This window comes from Poecilia latipinna, unplaced genomic scaffold (assembly GCF_001443285.1).
Source record: "Poecilia latipinna isolate Pla-1442-1.1 unplaced genomic scaffold, P_latipinna-1.0 Scaffold14, whole genome shotgun sequence".
NCBI lineage: Eukaryota > Metazoa > Chordata > Actinopteri > Cyprinodontiformes > Poeciliidae > Poecilia > Poecilia latipinna.
Window position 1 is genome coordinate 195,220 of NW_015112630.1, and position 18,923 is coordinate 214,142.

The following is an 18,923-nucleotide window of genomic DNA, read 5'->3' on the forward strand; positions in this document are numbered from 1 at the left end:
TGGATTATAATATGATTTGGTTGGATATTGGTATATATGAACTGGATGTGTTTTTTTTTTCTTGTAAAGTTCCTTGACATGTCACATTTTGTGAAATATCACGAATTAAGTCTTATAGATTCCATAGAAAGCAGCTTGTGGGTCTGCTCCTTTTCCTGTCACTGCATTAACAGAATGAGAATTTATCTCCTAACAAGCAAAAATAACATCGCAGAATAGAATTAAAGAAGATAGAACAGCTATGATTATGTCATCAGTAGATTACAGTGAATAGGAAATACGCATTGGAGAAATAGAATAAAAACAATAATTGCAGTAATATAAAGGTTACGTTCTGAAATACATTAAGAGCACAATGTCATTATAACACTGACATATCTATGGTGTTGAAAAAGTTTCTCTGTTTCTATCACACATACGGTGCCTTGCGGTGTCAAACTCCAGTCCTCAAGGGCCGGTGACCTGCAGTTTTTAGATGTGCCACAGGTACAAAACAGTGGAATGAAATGGCTTAATTACCTCCTTCTTGTGGAGAGGCCTGCTGCTAATGACCTAATTATTCTATTCAGGTGTGGTGCAGCAGAGGCACATCTAAAAGTTGCAGGGCAGTGGCCCTCCAGGACTGGAGTTTGACACAAGGCGGGCGCGCGCCATCAGACACCGCTTGTGTGCGCCGGCAAGTGCGCCAGTGTTGTAATGGAGGAGACCCGAACTTAACCAATCTGAGCTATGACAGCTCGGCACGTGACGCAGAGTGAGTTGCTACTGTGGCTGGACGAGTACACATCGACATTTAGCAACAAAAACAATCGCACTTTTCAGGTACGTAAAGACGTTTGCTTGCCCCTGGGTCATGTCAGCCCAGATAAAGTTTTGCGAAGCGGGCTTTGATATGTGTTTCTCTGAACTGTGAGCTAAAAATTAGCTTCATTTGTAGAGCAACAAGCTGCCGTTTGGTGAGGGCCTTCACTATTTCCTGGTCCAGGTCCACAGCTGAGACTGCAGCTGGGTGCTAACTTTAAAAGGGTTTTAAAAGGAGCTGTCTCGCCTTTTGCTTCTGTGCTCGCACCTCTGACGCGTTCACCGGCTCCACAACCTGTTCAGTAAATTCTGATGCAGCCATTTGTATGCTGGTAGGAAACAGCTTTAATCTCTATTGTTGCAGCCTATGTGCTCACATCCAACTTTTGAATATGCTCTGTATATTTTGGGGTGCTTGCTCTTCTTTGTGTAACCTTGCTGAATGTAGGAACTGCGAACCGACAAAGTGAGAAATGTTTGAGAAAATGAAGGTACTTATCGTAAGGTATCGTTTCACTGCATCACCTGTGGACTTTACCTACATTTTGATTGAAACCTGATCAAAAATAATTACTCGGCAGAGCAACTCCATTTATTTATTTTTAAAGAAATGATGCATTTCTGCTTTAATTTTCTTTTTAACATTAAATCTGAATACCAGTACTAGTGGAAAGGGCAGAAAAGGACATTTTCAATAAATTATTTGAAATTTTAAGATCGTTAAATCTTTTCAGGACATTGTGTACAATAAAAACAGTACCAACTCTGAGATTCACATGTATCTAAAATCAATGATGGTCTTGATTTTAAAAAGCAGACTATCATTGTAAAAGTTCAGTATTATCCACAAATTAGATGTGATAAAGGCATCCAAATCCCAAACACAGCAACTCAGAAAAAACTTTATTTTGAATACTTAATAACTCAAAGAAATTATTGATGAGTCAAAAGTGCTGTGGGATAAGTCTCTGTTGGCTCTAGCGACAGTTATTTGAAAGTGGTCAGACAGGAAAGTGAATAATGGGAGAGAAGACATGTGGCAAAGGTCATCAGGCCACGAAATGAACCTACAGTGGTCACATCGAGGACTAAGACCTCCTTATGTGGGTTGTGCTCTACCCCTGCACCACCACAGCACCCCGGTATTTTTTTAACCTGTTCAACAATGAACCAAGCCTACAATATTCTGATTTTAAAAAGAAAAGTGGTAAAACCTTTTACGTCGGAAAGGAATGCGTTTGCCTCTGTCAATCTAACAAACTATATATTTTCTACGTTTGCTAGCAAACATAAGTATCCTGTTTCTAATTCATTTTGGCTGGATTGCTCTTGTCGACAAGAGGAACCAGATTATAGTCAGTCTTCCTTGTATTTAGCATATAATTAATTAAAGGCATATTTGGGTGAACCAACATGGGCTTTGGAGTCAAAGTCAGTTGATGGATGTGGTCCTGTTTACCGGAAAATGAGCCCTCGAACAAAACACTAACGCACGTAATAAATGGCTGGAAAACTGAGGTAGGCTCCATCGAGTCAGATGTGTGTGTCACACTGAGGACGCGTGCAGCAGAGATTTCTACCACAAGATTTCATCCTTAAATCAGAGTATCTAGGCCTCAATCTGGGATATAAAAACTGACTTGACCACCACTCTGACTGAACTAGGCTGCTGTGGACCACTTGTTTGCCGACTTAAACTGGATGAGAAATATCAATTTCTGGAGGGTCGCTCTGGGAGAAATATTGTTAGGTTTTCTGGCATTCTGGTCCGCATTTATTTCACGGATCCTGGCTGAGGGGCAGTTACTAATTTAAAATGTATGTGTATGCATACATGTTTGAGCATTGATTTATGACGATGTGTCAGACAGTTGAACAGTTGCTAGGTTAGCAGTAACGCTAAAGGGAAATATATTGGTGTCTTGTCAGTTTTGCCTCCTTTTGCTATTCACTGAGTACTTCCTGAAGTCTGTTTGCGCTGCAGCTCTGCGAAGTCCTTTCTCATCTTGTTGGCTGAAGTGGCCAGACATTTATTTGTTTTAATGTAAAAATGTTCTATGAGAAACTTATTTGGGATTTCCCAGGGTGGGTCCCAGTCCCACCCTGTTGCTTTAAGTAATGAGAGCCATATAATATTTCTGCTTCTCTCTTGATATGACTATCTGGAATAATGAAAACCTACAGAGTGGTAGCCTGGCCATTGCCTTCCTTACGTAGTCTGAACTTTCTCCCATTCACTTGGATTACCTCTGGTGGGTTTTTACTGATCCAATCAGTAAACAGGAGGAGACGTTGTGAACTGTGATGTTGATTTTCTGCTTTTAGAATTGTAGTTTTAGCAATGGTGGTGAAGGAATCCGTTCAGTCCATGTTTTTCACGCTTCCAAACATAAAATTAACTTCAACAGTTGCCTTGTTCAGGTCGGTTCTTTGCAGTGGAGGATGGTTGTTTCTGGTAAGCATCATAGCGTCAAATGTCCGCATTGCAGACAAACGTTAGCGACTGGCTAAAATGTAAAACTTCAGCACAGTCCACACCTCCAGGAAGAAGTAGTTTCTCAACGACTCAGAGCCCACACCCTCTATATGAAGCGGCGTGTTGAACAAAGGCCTGGTTCTTGCCAGCCTAGCAGAGTGGTAGAAAACTAACTTTTTTTATTAGCTGAAATGTCAGGTTTAAACTACCCAGTTCAACTCTGCAAAGTCCTTTTTCATCTTAAAACATTAACAGATATCACATTTTTGCAGAAGATTCATTTGAAAGCTAAATGTTGTGTACAATTAAAATGTGGGTGGAGTTGCCTACCACCTTCCCAGAATGTAGGTGTAGGAATGTAGATTAACGTGCTTCCTGCTAAAACGAGACGACTGTTATTGGTCTCTGTTAAGGGATTTCTTGTCCAGTGATGGAAGACTGCTCTAATGTGGGATGCAGGCTGGCTCTTTGCTTGTGCTTTCATGATGGGTGGTCACAGCTTGACCAGCTTGGTCTCTTTTGCATATTGTAATAGATCTTCTGCAAAGTGAAGCTTATCTTCACTCAAAAGCAGGTCTTTGTAGCCGTTCAGATGTTTTTGTCATTGAGAATCATGTTTTAAAGGCAATCATTTGGGGAGCATTCTGTTTTAAAGCCTCTAAACTACTAGTATGCTGTCAGGCTGCTGCTGTGGGATTTCCATTTATTCATTTCTTGTGTAAAACTCTAACTTATCTATTGGTTTTGAAGTCTGCGCACTTCTATTTTTAATTACCCACTTCTTCTTTTGTTAAATGCAAAGTTCGTTGGTATTTTAACCCATTTGATCTGCATTGCCATCATTTTTTTTAATTCAGGAATTCTAGCATTTTTACCTCTAGGGGTTGGCGATTGACACATATCACAATTTTCATTGTAAAATCACAATTATGAGTGGATCACAATTCCTATACATACAACTGCCAAAAGATGTTTCTAAATTGGTTTGTCAAATGCAGAATTTTGCTAAATTGTCAAGCAAATTGCTGAGTCTTTTTTGTGGAGCTTTGAGTCAGAGCTATACAGTTATTGACATTTTTATAGTTACCACAGTAAATGCCACAAAATATTTGGAGATCAGATTTAACTTTGGTGTTGTGTCCAGTGTTTCTGCGTGGAAATGGAAAATCCTCGTCAAAAAGCCTTCCATTTGTTCTCGGTGTGAACAGCTCGGTTTGGGCTCCGCTAAAGTCTTCACTTTGATGGTGCAGAATAAAAGGTTCCTGCATTGAACTACTGAGACCCTTGATAATTACAACTATCGTATACATTATTCCACTTGATTTCTGCTCATGACGTCTAAGCCTGTGTTTTGATTTCTCAGACTGCGGAAGCCACTCACTGAACGATGGCCTCACCCGTCTCTGAGTACCACTCCAGCTCTCTGGATTCTCGCATCACTAGTGTAGGTCGAATTTGTTTGTTCCATTTGTATTTGGAATCAAAATGTTTTCGAATACATTTTGGTCAGGTAATATTTGGCTTTGTAAAGCACATGCCTAAAAAGCAAGCAGGAACACTAAATAGTCAGTATGAACACAACTGCCTGTAATTGGTTTGGTGTTAAAATTACCCATGGTGCCTAGAGTTCAGGGACTGATCGTTGCTACCGTGACTAGCTGGGCAGGACGTTCTCTTGAGCTTGGGCAATTTGGAATTGGTATGTGGGTGATGATTACTTTCGGGAAGAAGCTGTTTTTGAGTCTGTTTTTAGTTCGGCTGCACCTGTAGCGCCTCCCTGAGGTGAAATGGAGAGAAGCCAGGATAGGAGCTGTCTTTGGTGATGGTTATGGCCCTAATAAGCCATAAACTTACTGGTATAAATGTCCATCAGACCAACGATCCTCTGATCTGTCGTTATGGCTCTGGAGCACAGCAGAGCAGCTGCCTACCACAGTGTGGTGCAGCCTGTCACCAGGCTCTCCATGAATAGATAAGGTCGACAGCAGCTTGGAGTTTAGGTTGTACTTCTTGAGGAAGAAATCTTCCTAAATATCAGACCAGTTGAGGTCAGTTTTCTCTCCGGTGCAGCGGAGGGAAACTTTGGAATGAGCTTTTATACTTGGTAAAACGGACACAATATACTTCTATAAAACAGTGCAAAAGTGTTGTCACATTTTTATTGTCCTATATTCTATTTAAATTCCCATTAATGCTTTGTAGATGTGTTTATGTAGTTTATTTAGCCTCTTTCCACACTATTACTATTTTACCAATATCTTTAATCTGTATTTTAATTGTGCAGAATAAACTAAAGTAAAATGTTTCTTCCTTTTAGACTGGCAGAAATTCACTGAAGATGGAGTTGTTGGCGGATGTCTCTCTACTTCCAGGAGAAGATCGAATTACAGGTAATGATGAAGCAACCATCAGTGATTAATGCAAATAAAATGTCTTTGCTGCAGAAAATGCACTCTATAGCAAAAAGACACTTACCCATTGGATTTAACTAATCATACAGGCTTGAGCCTGGTCAGTGATGAAACTGGTTATTTACTAGTAGAACAACCAGTCAATACTGAGTAATTCAGTTAATTTTGATATAGTGCCAATTCATTAGAGTCCCACTACAGAAAGCCTCAGTGAGACTCTGACATTTATTATGAAGCTAAACTGATACAAATATCAAACGTCCATATTGTTAAATGCCTCTTATGTTGCAAGAGTGCATTTTACCTGAGTGTATTTTTAAAAATTTTAATTTTTTTTTGAGTTTGGCAAAACATTTTGAGACACTGTAAATTTTTAGTATTCCAACATCTTGCACTCGACAAGTATATGTGAGAATAAAAATGATTTTTTTGAGTTCAGAATAGAAATGATCAAGATGTGAAACTGGAATGGGGTAAAATGACCTGGAGGTGTCGCATGTGGGTCCTTTTCATTATCAGTACAGTTCCTGTGGTTTATCACTTTTTACAATACTTTATTTTTACAAAATTAAGAATAAGCAACCATGGATTTTTTTTTTGTTTTTGCTACTAATTTTTCTTTTTTTGGTCTGTTTTTGTAACGGGCTCAAACATGACACAAAGTAAAAAATGTTGAAGTTGTGACAGTAATTTGATATTGTCTGCTTTCAGATCAGGAGATCATTTACATGTGTCCATTCAATGGAGCTGTTAAAGGGAAAGTGTTGATCACCAACTACAGACTCTACTTCAAGAGCTCAGATACTGTAAGTTTTCTAAAGTGTTTGTCGGTGCAGGCCGTCAACTGGTCAACACACAATTATTAACAGCAGGTTTGTCATTCTTCAGCTTGACATGCTGCAGTTTAACATTAATAACCTCATAGCACAAATTTTGATATAAATACAAATAAAAAAACTTGTTAAAGAAATATTTCTAATGGTAGTCTATAAATGTCCAGAATCTGTCAATAACGACTCGGAAAACTCCAGAACACAATTTGTACATTACATTTGTACCAGGAAAAAAAAAAATCAATAATCTGTAATCATGTTCAATATTCGTCCTATATGCAGTGAATTTTTGATCAGGCGTGCATCTGAACTGTGGATTCTATCACCACCAAAAAACTCACCATTTCCATATTGTTAATCAATGAGTGCAGAGATAACTGTTCCTCTGTGCGGCAGGAAGTGCCGCTGGCCCTGGACGTTCCTCTGGGCGTCATAAGTCGAGTGGAGAAGATGGGTGGAGCGTCGAGCCGTGGAGAAAACTCGTATGGATTGGATATCACATGCAAGGTGTGTAACATCTGCTTTCGCTGTTTTTATTTGAACATTCAAAAACTGAGGAGTGCAGCTCGGAGCAGTAACATTTTCCCAAATTCCATTTCTCAGATTTTTTTTTTTAGCTCTGTGCTAATTACAACCCAAGCATGTGTTGATGGTGAGTTAAGGATTTGTAGCAGTGGGCCTGATTTGAGAAGTCTTTAATTCTGGGAAAGGTTAGCTAGTTTTCCAGGGGACAAAAATGAGATGATGGGCAAGAAGTCCAGGTTCATGCAAGCTGAGTGAACAACCTGAGGCTGCTGTTACAGATGTAGCTTCTAATAGGCGTGTTCATGATGTCCTTGCCCGTTGCTGTGGCAACTGTAAGAGCCGCTGCTGGACACCAGCGATGATGCGAGCTGTCAGGAAGGAGGTTGACTCTGTTGGTTCCCTGAGACAGTGGACAATCTTCTTATTAAAACATTAGTCTTTTAAACCACTCCAATTTATATACTGTGACCATTATTTAAAAATGTAAATATGAATACCCATCTGTAATGTTTTTTCCTGTGATGGTAAAGTGTCTGATCTTTGGCTCTTCAGGACATGAGGAATCTGAGGTTCGCTCTGAAGCAGGAAGGCCACAGCAGGAGAGGGATCTTTGAGATGATCTTCAGATACGCCTTCCCTCTTTCACATAGTTTGGTAAGTTCTACTGAGAATGAGCAGAAAAATGACAAAACTCAATGAAGAATAAAGTACCAAGTGATGTATCTGTGTCCTCCAAAGCTGGTGTCCTGAAACCCCCCCACCCCCCCAAATCCAACTTGCCTGAATCGAATTATTCATCAAGCTCAAACATCCTGCTAATTATGCAATTCAGATGCGACACAGAGACAAATCTAAAAGGACTAACTGGATCTCAGCTTTTGTGTCATGTAGATGTCAACTGAAAATGTATTTGCATGTCTCCTTTCTTGCAGCCTCTTTTTGCTTATGTGAATCAGGAAAAGTACACTGAGAACGGCTGGTTGGTCTATAAAGCTATGGAGGAGTTTAGGCGTCAGGTAAACATCTGGATCATTTGCTTCTTTTTCAGGCCAGAATTTGCGTTTTTAATTTGTGTCAAATCTAAACGGCACTCGGTGCTGTACTGTGGTCAGTCTTTTCTAATTTATTGTTTTTCCTACAGGGCTTACCAAACAACAAATGGCGTATTACATTCATCAATAAGAGTTATGATCTGTGTGACACCTACCCGACTGTCCTCGCAGTCCCTTTTAAATCTAAAGAAGATGACCTGAGAAAAGTGGCCGCCTTCCGGTCAAGAGGACGCATACCGGTAAGAGCAAGCCTTTTAATCATATAAACCAATGGGATTTCTTAATATCACAGAAGTCTGGTGTTTAAATACATTCTTAAGATGCATGCACATGAGTTGGGTTACATGAGTTGTGCCTGCATCTCGCCATGCAGACGTTACCACGGTATTTCTTTCACCTGAAATTGAACCATCTTTGATTTTTGGTCCAGGTTCTGTCTTGGATCCACCGAGAAAATCAGGCAGTGATTGTTCGCTGCAGTCAGCCCCTCGTTGGAATGTCTGGTAAAAGAAATAAAGACGACGAGCGATACCTGGACCTCATCAGAGAGGCAAACGACACCACCAAAAAACTCACCATTTACGACGCCCGGCCCAATGTCAATGCGGTCGCAAACAAGGTCAGAGGGAAAAAGAAATGCTTTTAAACAATGGCGACCAAACGGGTGTCATGTTTCAGCAATTCAAACTACTGTGGTGCAACTGTCCACCTTCTGACCGCATCAGTTAGGAACTAGAAAAGGGAAATAGACAGGAGGATAGATTAGTAAAAATGTGGAAGAGTGATTAAATGTATGCATCTGTGTTGGTGAGAGTGCAGTGGAGCTTTTGACCAGCTTGTTTAGAAAAGTTCTGGAGAGAGAAGATGCCAGACGATTAGGAGTGTACTGGCACCAGTTCTCATGAAATGTTCAGAGCAGTAGTAAGAACAGAGCCACACAATGACATGTTGAGAAAGGGAGGCTGAGGTGAGCTCATGAAGAGATAAAATCAGTTTGATTTCATGCACAGGAAGTTTTCACAAGCCATATTTTTGCTCTTAGAAGTCTTGTAGAGAAGCACAGATGTCAGAAAGAGCATCATTGTGTCTTTAAGGATCTAAAAGGAGCATTATGAGAGCGTACCAAAAGAGGAACTTTCACACTGCATGAGGAAGTCGAGAGTAGCAAAAAAGAGAGAGAATAGTGGAAGACGTGCATAGAGAGAGTGACTGGTGGTCTGAGTAACTGATGGTTTCATGGTAAGGGTGTGGTTGCAGCGTGCAGAAAGGGTGGAGACAGAAGGGTAGCTCAGAGTTAAGAAGAAATCTACTGTGATATTTGGTTTGGATGCTCTGATGCTGTCTAAAATGAGTTGGAGCATTTTAAAATCAACTCCAAGGAGTTGATTTTTCCTTTGGACTAAGATGACAGGATGAGAAATGAGGTTAGAGGAAAAGCTAAGGCTGTTTTGTCGACTAAATGATGAACAAAACCACAATATTTCAGTTTTGCGGTGATAATTTTGTTTTTTGTATGAATATTGTCAGTAGAATGGCTGCATTAATCTTTTGCCCACACAGTTTGTAGAACATGAAGCAAGCATGTTTTGTTGACTGCAGGCCATCGATACAAAACGATGAATTGATGGTGCGCTGGAAATATGAAGTACTCCTGCAGCTCTAAATTACCTTTGTAGAGTATTTTTCATTTTTTTAATATATTTTTCAAATATTTGACAAGCAGTGTCTTCTGTCATTGTATCTATACCTTTTTCCCCACAGTTACTGTAGACGTTTCACTGTGCCAGTTTGCACCAGCTATTCAAACATGATAAAAAATACACAAAATCATCACTAGCAATATGGTTCAGGTTTAATAAATGGCTTTGTGGGTGGTAAATCAATGCACATGCTCCTCCCAGTATTTTTTCTCTCTAATGCTCAGCATGTTCTGCATATTTATGAAGATGTACACGATGAATAAATTGCACCTGTTGGAGTTTCCTTTAAGTTTTGTTTAGGTCTGTGATAAATACTGTGAATGTTTCAATGTTTCAGAAATTTTCTTATCCACCATTGTAACTTTAGGTTCACATTGTGTTGGCAATTTCAGGCCACTGGAGGGGGCTATGAAGGGGACGAGTACCTAAACGCTGAGCTAGTCTTCCTGGACATCCAGAATATTCACGTCATGAGGGAGTCCCTCAAAAAACTCAAAGATATCGTCTACCCAAACGTGGAGGAATCCCACTGGCTGTCCAGTCTAGAGTCTACACACTGGTTAGAACATATTAAGGTAAGCACAGAAGGATTCATTCTACTTTCAAAGGCTTCATATGTGTACTGAAAGCTCTTTGTGTGTAGCTGGTGTTGTCGGGAGCCATCCAAGTGGCAGACAAGGTTTCCAGTGGGAATTCAGTTCTGGTTCATTGTAGTGACGGCTGGGACCGGACAGCGCAGCTTACCTCACTGGCTATGCTGATGCTGGACAGCCACTATCGCACGCTAAGGGGCTTCCAGGTTGGTAACTTCACAGCAAATGGAACCGGCTGGATTCGTCCCAATTTTAAACTGTCAAACTTTTCTTTGTAGGTCCTGATTGAAAAGGAATGGATCAGCTTTGGCCACAAATTTGCATCAGTAAGATTCTGATATGTGTTTTTTTCAGAAAACTAAACAGTTGTGTAAATTTGTTGATTATAATTGCATCATACTTGCTATAAGATATGCCAATGAAATATCCACAATATTGATTGCACAAATTATTTACTAAAGGGGCAGTATTATGTAAATCCACTTCTTTGATCTTTGTCATGCTGCAATGTCATCAGAAACATACCTGGACTGTTTTGATTCTTTCATGCATGTTTGAGAAATCTGATCATATGAGTTGCGTCTCAGTGAAACGCTGGTAAAAAGGTTAAATAAAAATAAAATGCAAATTTTATGACATCTCTAAAATGGCACTCTTTGGCTAGAAAACACATAATCCGACCCCTTTAAAAAAATAAGTTGAGTTTACTGTTAACCGTTTGTGTTTTCATGTGTTTAGCGGATCGGCCACGGTGACAAAAACCACGCAGACCAGGACAGATCGCCAATATTTGTTCAGTTCATTGATTGTGTATGGCAGATGACCAAACAGGTTAGTTAAGAACCAGTGATTGGTGAGATGCTCTTAAGACATTTATTTGCACTGTTTTTAATTAACTGTTTATATCTGATGAAACTGTTAAGTCTTCAAATATATTTTTCTGGAATAAGTTGTTTTGTGAGCTTGATTGAATTGCATATATTTAAATTATAGCAGAGGAAGTTATAGAGGGAGAATAGTTTTGTTTTTCTCGTACAACTTTTACAGTTTTTCCATACGGGCTGCTGCTGTGCTCGGTGGCAAAATTAAAAAACACCCAATGAGAATATCGAATAAAACCAAGATGGTATGTAGCCTGACTACTGTAACAATAAATTGTCCTTCCACCGAAGCACAACCAATTTATAGTTAGTTTTTCTAAATTAACAGAATTTCTCTTAAACTTTCCTGAATATGAAAACTTAGAATCTTCTGGCATGTTTGTTTGGAGGCAATGAAATGGTTTCTTACAGAGTTGAGCATGGTGATTAGTCATGTTTAAACACAAAGCTAGAGTGTGGTTAACCTAATGAGATTGACTGATGGCACTAATAAAAATGTATATTATTTTTATGTATTTTTTTTAACTTTGACCTGACAGTATAATATGAGACAAATTCAATGAGCATACATTGAATTTAGCTTTTGATTTCTTCTGTAGGGCCTTCAGAAAGTTTTCTAAGCAGCTTATTTTTGTTTTTTAGAAAAATGTAAACTCAGGAATTGTTGCATTTTATTTCTGAAATTAGGTCAATTTAATGTAGAAAAATATTTAGCACAAACATGAACAGAGGTGAAATGTGGTTCATCTAAAAGTCTGTCAAGCTGTGGCTGTTTGGGTTAAGAAATGGCTCCAAGGGTTAACGGAGAATTTGGGTGCAGGAGCATAAACACATGATTGTTGGCGTCTTGGAAATGTAACCAGATTTTCTCCTCTCAGTTTCCCACAGCCTTTGAGTTCAATGAGCATCTCCTGCTCACAATCTTGGATCATCTGTACAGCTGTCGCTTTGGGACTTTCCTCTACAACTGTGAAAGTATACGAGACCAGCAGGTAAGTGACCATCAAGGGTTCCTCCTCTTATTTTTTTTTTTTTATTATTATTTTTTTTCTTAACATGGCTGTTTATGTCGGCAAACAACTAAACTTATTCGTCTTTCTTTGGTTAAAGGTGTCACATGTTGCTTCAAACCACTACAGCCATAATTAAACTTCTGAAAATCACTTTTGTTGGTGTACTGTTGCAAAAGTTTTACACACACGCAGACACGCACATCCTTGTACTTTAAATGTATACCTTTAGAAGTTTTCAGGTTTTGTTCCATCTTCCTACAAGCCTGTGAGCTTCTGTCTTCGTCAGTGAGTCATCTGTGAACCCTGAACTTTAGTGGAATTGAACCTTGCCCAAATTAATAATAATAGGAGAACATTAAATATGAGGTGTTGGATGAAGTCATGTATTTTGCGCAACTTTCACACTGAAAGGTGGCATAGGGCCGTTTTTTTTCTTCCCGGAGGTGCAGAGTCAAATTTCAGTGTATTTAGGTGAGTTTTGGCATTTTGTAGTTTGCTACTGTCCAGAGTTTGCGTTGCTGCTGCACATTTTGACAGCAGGTAAAAAGTTTGTGTATATTTAAGCAAACTTTCAGTGTTTATTTTTTACATGTCAACTTGTGCTTAAAATATGGCGCCGTATGTTTGAGGCCCCTAGTCTTAACCCACTTTTCCATTGTTATTTTTAAACACAATCCTTTGATAAGCTAGCAGTACACCTTGCACTTTGACCTCTTGTCAGGAAATAAACATGCAGTATTGAGAACGGTCTTTGGACCACAGGTTGAGAGACTGCTGTAAATCTATCTAGTTCAGTAGAGCTGCAGGAAAAGGTTCTGATTTTTCACAAATGGCCTCCTTTTGTTGGTAAATACTGTAAAAGTGGTTCTCTATCTGTAGTATGTACAAGTACACCCATACAAAGATCAACAGTCATTTTTCTGCCATCGACTTGAAATGTTTGTTTTGATTTCATTCACTTTCCTGTTGAGCGCCTTAAGACAACATGATGTGTATCAGTAACCTGATATTGAATCACTCTCTGTCTCTGACTCAGGAGCTGCGATCGAAGACGGTGTCCCTCTGGTCTCTGGTCAACAGCAAGATGGATATTTATTTGAACCCATTCTACACCCCAGAGTCTGGACAGGTTCTCTACCCCGTGGCAAGCATGCGCCACCTAGAGCTGTGGGTAACCTACTACATCCGTTGGAACCCACGTATACGACACCAGGTAGGAGACCCAGTGTGTGTTTGAAGAATGTTTTGATGCTTTGTAGCATTTTATGATTCTGCAGTAAAATCGTAGACAAATTGTTCATACATCAAAATCAACTTGGGCTGTTTTCTACAGTAAAACAGCCCAAATTGATTTTGATTTCTAAACAACTTGTCTATGATTTTGAAGCCATGGTTGAGATGAATCCATCTCCTCTGAGCTTCAGTTTTTGGTAAAACCAGCAGAAGCTTGTTGGCTCTTTTAAGGACTTGTGTTGAAACATAGGACAGGTCAGAGTGTCAAGGTGCTTCATACGTTAAAGCTGCAGTATGTAGTGTTTGTTTAAAAAAAAAAAAGTTTTTACATATTCATTGAAACTGTCACTATATTGTGACAGTTTGGTACGAGACGCATAATCTCTCCAAGTGCTGAGCGCGCTACCTAGAAATGACCAATCGGAGCCAGGAGGAGGGTCTTAGTGTTGTCAATCTCATCCTAGCTAGCACAGCTTGTCATGAATGCTAAGGCTAGTTAGCATAGCCACCATTGACATCAGATTAACAGTTCTTATTGACAAATGTATTAAAGATTTTAGATTAAACACCAACAAGGTGAATAATGGGAAACTTCTAAAATAAATTCTGAAGGCTCAGTGTGTCAGAAGTTTGATAGACTTGTCTTTTTTGAAAATGATAACTTTCAGTAACACCTGTGTGTGTGTGTGTGTGTGTGCCTTCAGCAGCAGAGTCCAGTGGAGCAGCGCTACAAGGAGCTTTTGGCCCTCAGAGAAGAATACTTGAAGAAACTGGAGCAGCTTCAGTTATCCGATTCTTCCTCTCCCTACCAGCTGGCTAACAGCACCACGCCAAACACCACCTCGTCTACAGCCTCCACACCTTCACAGCAGTACACACACCTACAGACTCCGTTTTAAAGCTCATCCTTCACAGACGAGAGGCAGAACCTCTTTTGGATTGCACTGTTCATGTCCTCTTTTATCAGTGGTCTTCTTTCTTTTTGGTCACATGCACACACTGCACAGGGAGGGGCTTGGTGTGGTTTTGAAAATTATCTTTCATTTGTACCTAATAGAAAAGTTGACAAGTTGAATTATGCAATAGCTCTCTAGCGTTTTACCTGAACATTTTAAACACGCATAGTACACAGCAAAGCTTTGAAGAATTTCAATGCTTGAAGCTTAAGGGCTCAAGAGGACAGGATGCACACACAGCCACTGCAGGTCATGTTTGCTATAGTTTATTTAATATAAACCACCGTTTAACATTATTGAGTTCATCAGAAGTTTGAATAATATATTAACTGAGAGACTAAGGTGTTTTTTTTTTTTTAATTTTATTTTTTTTTGAAGAGGACAAGAGAATAGACAATTTAGGAAAACGACTATTTGGCACCTCGAGTGTTCTCAGGCCAGTTACCAACAAAGAGAACTCAAACTCAGCCTGTCCAGAAAAATCACTTTCACTTCTACACCCACTTCTCCACCTCAGGCGAACGCAAAATCAGAAATTACACTGACGTTAAGAGGCCCAATCACCTGGCAGCTGTTTGCTTCTACTGAAAGGGAACTATTGATGTGCTTTATCTTTAGGGATGTTTGAGCTTCCATTCGGTGAGTCAAACATATCGCTGTGAGGTTTCCATGAACGGCTGCAGACACCTCGGCTGCAGACGGCTGCACAGGTGATGAGTTTTGTTTTAGTCTGAAAAGGACTCTGCCTGGCTCACTGTAGGGCTTGAGGTCGTGATTGCAGTCAAATATGCTTCGGAAATTTTTTCTTTTTTTTTTTTTTCTTTTATTGAAATTGCAAAAGTTGTATGTAGATTTCTGTAAAATTAACTGAATATCTTTTCAATAAGGGTGTAATATTACCAAATGTGGATAAATTGTGCTGTAAAGACTTCAGGCGCTGCATCTATCCCTGCTCTGATCCTGCAGTGGAACGCATTAAAGCAGCTTAGTTTGCAAATTTTTCAGATGAAGACGAAAACTTGGCAACAGATTTATTATGAATTTAAATTCAGCTATTCCTGTGAGGTCGATACACTCAGGAACTTTTTGCGATTCTTATACGATGTTGATCAGAGATGAGTAGTCATGGAGGAACTGTGTGCCTCTCTCCGCTCTGTAATAATGACAGTTCAGTGGAATGTACTGATATGTTGGATTAAAGGTAAAAACAGGTGTGGGAAAAGATGTATTTGCAGTTAATACCTACAACCAGTAAGCCACAAAAGTAATTATAAATGAGTACAAACCTGGAAGATGAGTTTCTAAAAAACAAATCATTTTGACCAACAGCAGTTCTAGTATAGTTGAATAAAAATAATAAAACTTTAGAATTGAAATGGAAAAAAACAAAGCGAAACCATACTTGGAATAATAAACACTACCCTACAACTTGTAAGCTAAGTTTTAGATGTTCTGCCATGAGTCCAGCTGCTGGTGCAGTCAATGTGTGTCCTTTGAAGAGTTGCTCCACTCATGTATCGGATCAAATTTAAAGCAGAAACTGGCAAAGAGTGTTTAAAATGACAATATTCAAAAAAACTGTTGTGAATGTATTTTAGTATTGCATACAGACAACATGGAGGGATTGAGTTTGAGGCTCTAGATGTCAAATTTAAAAGCTGGATGGTGAAATGCAAATCTTATGTGGCAGTATAAAAACAGGTTAAGTGTTTTTAGTTAACTGTTTAGGTTGACTTCCTGGATAGCAATAGAACTGAGGCTGGCAGAGGGACTGGAGTGTGCATTAACTTTGGAAGAGGGGAAAAAAAGATGTTGAAACAATATTGCATTCATATTTCTGTCTTGCATAGAAAAAAATTTGAGGGCAAGAAGTTGGATTATTGGACAGTCTCCAGTAAACTGGAGGTTCTATTAGAGCAAAATGAATCTTGTAGGGATGAAGTCAGAACTCTGGCTGTGGTGAAAAAACTGTTCAGTTAACTTGATGTTTTTGTCAGCTACAGCATGTTGTTTACCTCAAGTTGAAACTCCCTTATACTTCTTTCACTTCCTGTGGCTTAAGTGCGACTGTCTAAAAATTCAAGGTAGGTGAAATATTTAAAGTATTTCTGGATGTTTAAATTTATCAGACTTAAAATGAGTCCAGAAGGTTAAAATTTCTCTGATTTTAAAAACGGACCCCAGTGTTGGCATGTCAATCTGCTAATGCTAGTGCTAACAGGTTTTAAAATGTGCCTCAGATCAGGAGCCACATGGTGCCTTGTTCTTGCCACCGATTGAGACTGAAGGCATGCAGAGGAAAAGAAGGATTTAGTCATATCTTGGGAGTTCATATTGTGGGTACTACACCGATGCTTTTTCCCTTAGGTTTATGAAAGTTTCTAAAAAATTTAATTTTCTAAAATCGGCTCTTAAGTGATATTTTAGACCATGTCATAAATTCACTTATGTTCTTGACTCTTGAATTCAACGCTCTGATGGTCTTTAATTCTAAAATTTAGTGATGTCATTACATTAGATTTATTTTGAGCCCTTCTGAGACCGCGCTTTTGCAAATAAGTAAAACGAAAAGTGCCTTGTTTTATTAGCGCTTCCTCTTTTTAATTTAAACCCAGCCACATTTCCTTTTCCCCTCAGAACCAGAAACCCTCTTCAGTCACCACGAGTGTTTACACCAACCATACAGCTGGTGTGTGTGGGATCTCTTATTTTGACTTCCTCAGTCGACTTTTCAATCCGCTTGTAGGTTTGTTTGTCTACTTGTGCCTTTCAGTCTTGCACACACACGTTGAACTGACTGTCTGACTTCCATCGCCTGCTCAGTGCTATATTACCTTTGTCCATCTACATTCTACCTCTTCACCATACAAACGGCTGATTAACCAGAAAGGCTTACTGCTGCCACCTTCTGGAGACCTGGGGAAAAGCTCAGAGCTCCTGTATGTGTAGGTCAGTTTCAACTCAAATAATGAAATGAAACTCGTGAGCTCGATGGAAGCTACAGCAAACATTTATTTTGGCAGAATTGTTAGCTTTTTAGGAACAAACTATTTTCTCATTTATTTAATTTGCACTATAATGTCGTTAGCTCAATCAGAACCTGTTTTGTTGTCTAAAACCTATCTCTTTATTTACCTTTCTGTTGAATCTTTGAGTTCAGAGGGAAAACATTTTAACCAGTTTGACTTAGAAGTTGTGGATATGAATTTTAACTTTGCTTTTTGGCTGAGGGGATCAGAAGGTGCTGATGTTCCTGATAAACTCTCTGCATGTTCGGCTCCTTGGTGAGTCTGACAGTATCCGTCTTCATCCACCTCAGAGTGACGGCTGTGGAGGTCGAACAACTGTAAACTGATGGGATTGTGGGGCATTGGGAAAATAGTTCCATTTGCTTTTGTTTCTAATATTTCTTTTTCAAGTTGTATTCAGTTTTTTTTCCGAATTATGTCTTCAGTGTAAATATTTTATTAAATTACAATTTTCTGAAATCTCAACTTTTCTCTGCATTGATTGGTGTCATTTGGACAGATTCAAGTTTCAGCTTGTCAGCTGCTGAATGTTTCACAGATTCGTAAACAAGATTTATCTAATTTCTGCTAATTTTACTTTTTTAAACACATGATGCAGTTCCAGTTATACTTTTCCCCATAAATTATTTTTATTTTTTAATGTTTTCTCAATTCCAGTTTTTATTTAGTCTTAACTGTGATAACTTTGGTTATCAGTAACATTGAAAGCCTCATTTTCACCACTAATATGTCCACCCTTTCCTACTTCCTGGTGGAAAGTTGTTGCATATTTTCTATGTTCATTTATGACATAATTGATTTTCCTACCAAAGAAATATTTGGTGTGATTTTCTCCCTGTTCAAACTATTTAAAAAAACTGATTAGTTCACCTTGTTTGAAGCTTTGTCTTAATACATTTTGTCCAATTATTATTGGACAAATTATTAATAATAAATTATTATCTTTTATATAGTTTTTCAGTTAATTTTGGGTTTGATCTACATCCTGCAGATAATAGAGATGTTTATAATATTGTAGGTGTACAGAATATGACCGGACCAGAAAGAAAGACTGGCCGGTAATTGCACATCAATTTTATATTTAGTTCATTACCAGGGTATTCATCTTACCAAGAAGTTGGAAAGTAGAAAATTATACATGTTTGAAAAGATTTGATTTCCATTATAGTATGGTGGCAAAGACTGAGGGACAGCCATGAAAATGCTTATTGATAGTTTCTGAAGAAACGTGTGCTGGGTAGAGTAACAAGATAACTGAGGCCATCAGCTAAAAATGTCTTCAGAGAAACGAGTCCACTGCTCCTCTAGAGGTTACACTGACTGATGGAGGAAATAAAGGATTTCAATCACATGAGTTAAGATTTTTTACCTGAAACTCTAAATGTTGCTAAAATTTTTAGCAAACTTTGAACTATGACAT

At 38.8% G+C, this 18,923-nt stretch overlaps 1 protein-coding gene across 3 annotated transcripts; it reads left to right on the forward strand.

The window, feature by feature from the left end:
- Positions 1–651: 651 nt before the first annotated feature.
- Positions 652–16,331, forward strand: mtm1 (myotubularin 1). 3 transcript variants are annotated; one of them, XM_015031797.1, is made up of 16 exons: positions 734–822; positions 4,641–4,721; positions 5,595–5,667; positions 6,400–6,494; positions 6,918–7,028; positions 7,599–7,700; positions 7,979–8,062; positions 8,188–8,337; positions 8,529–8,717; positions 10,191–10,373; positions 10,442–10,597; positions 10,670–10,717; positions 11,130–11,222; positions 12,151–12,264; positions 13,322–13,498; positions 14,223–16,331. In XM_015031797.1, exons 2-16 carry the CDS (start codon positions 4,665–4,667, stop codon positions 14,415–14,417), a joined length of 1,827 nt encoding a protein of 608 aa, XP_014887283.1. In that variant the 5' UTR covers positions 734–822; positions 4,641–4,664; the 3' UTR covers positions 14,418–16,331. The 3 variants fall into 3 exon arrangements, with proteins under 3 accessions (XP_014887275.1, XP_014887270.1, XP_014887283.1); XM_015031789.1 differs by lacking the exon at positions 4,641–4,721 and having other exon boundaries at positions 652–822; positions 14,226–16,331; XM_015031784.1 differs by lacking the exon at positions 4,641–4,721 and having other exon boundaries at positions 653–822.
- The last annotated feature ends 2,592 nt before the right edge of the window (positions 16,332–18,923 follow it).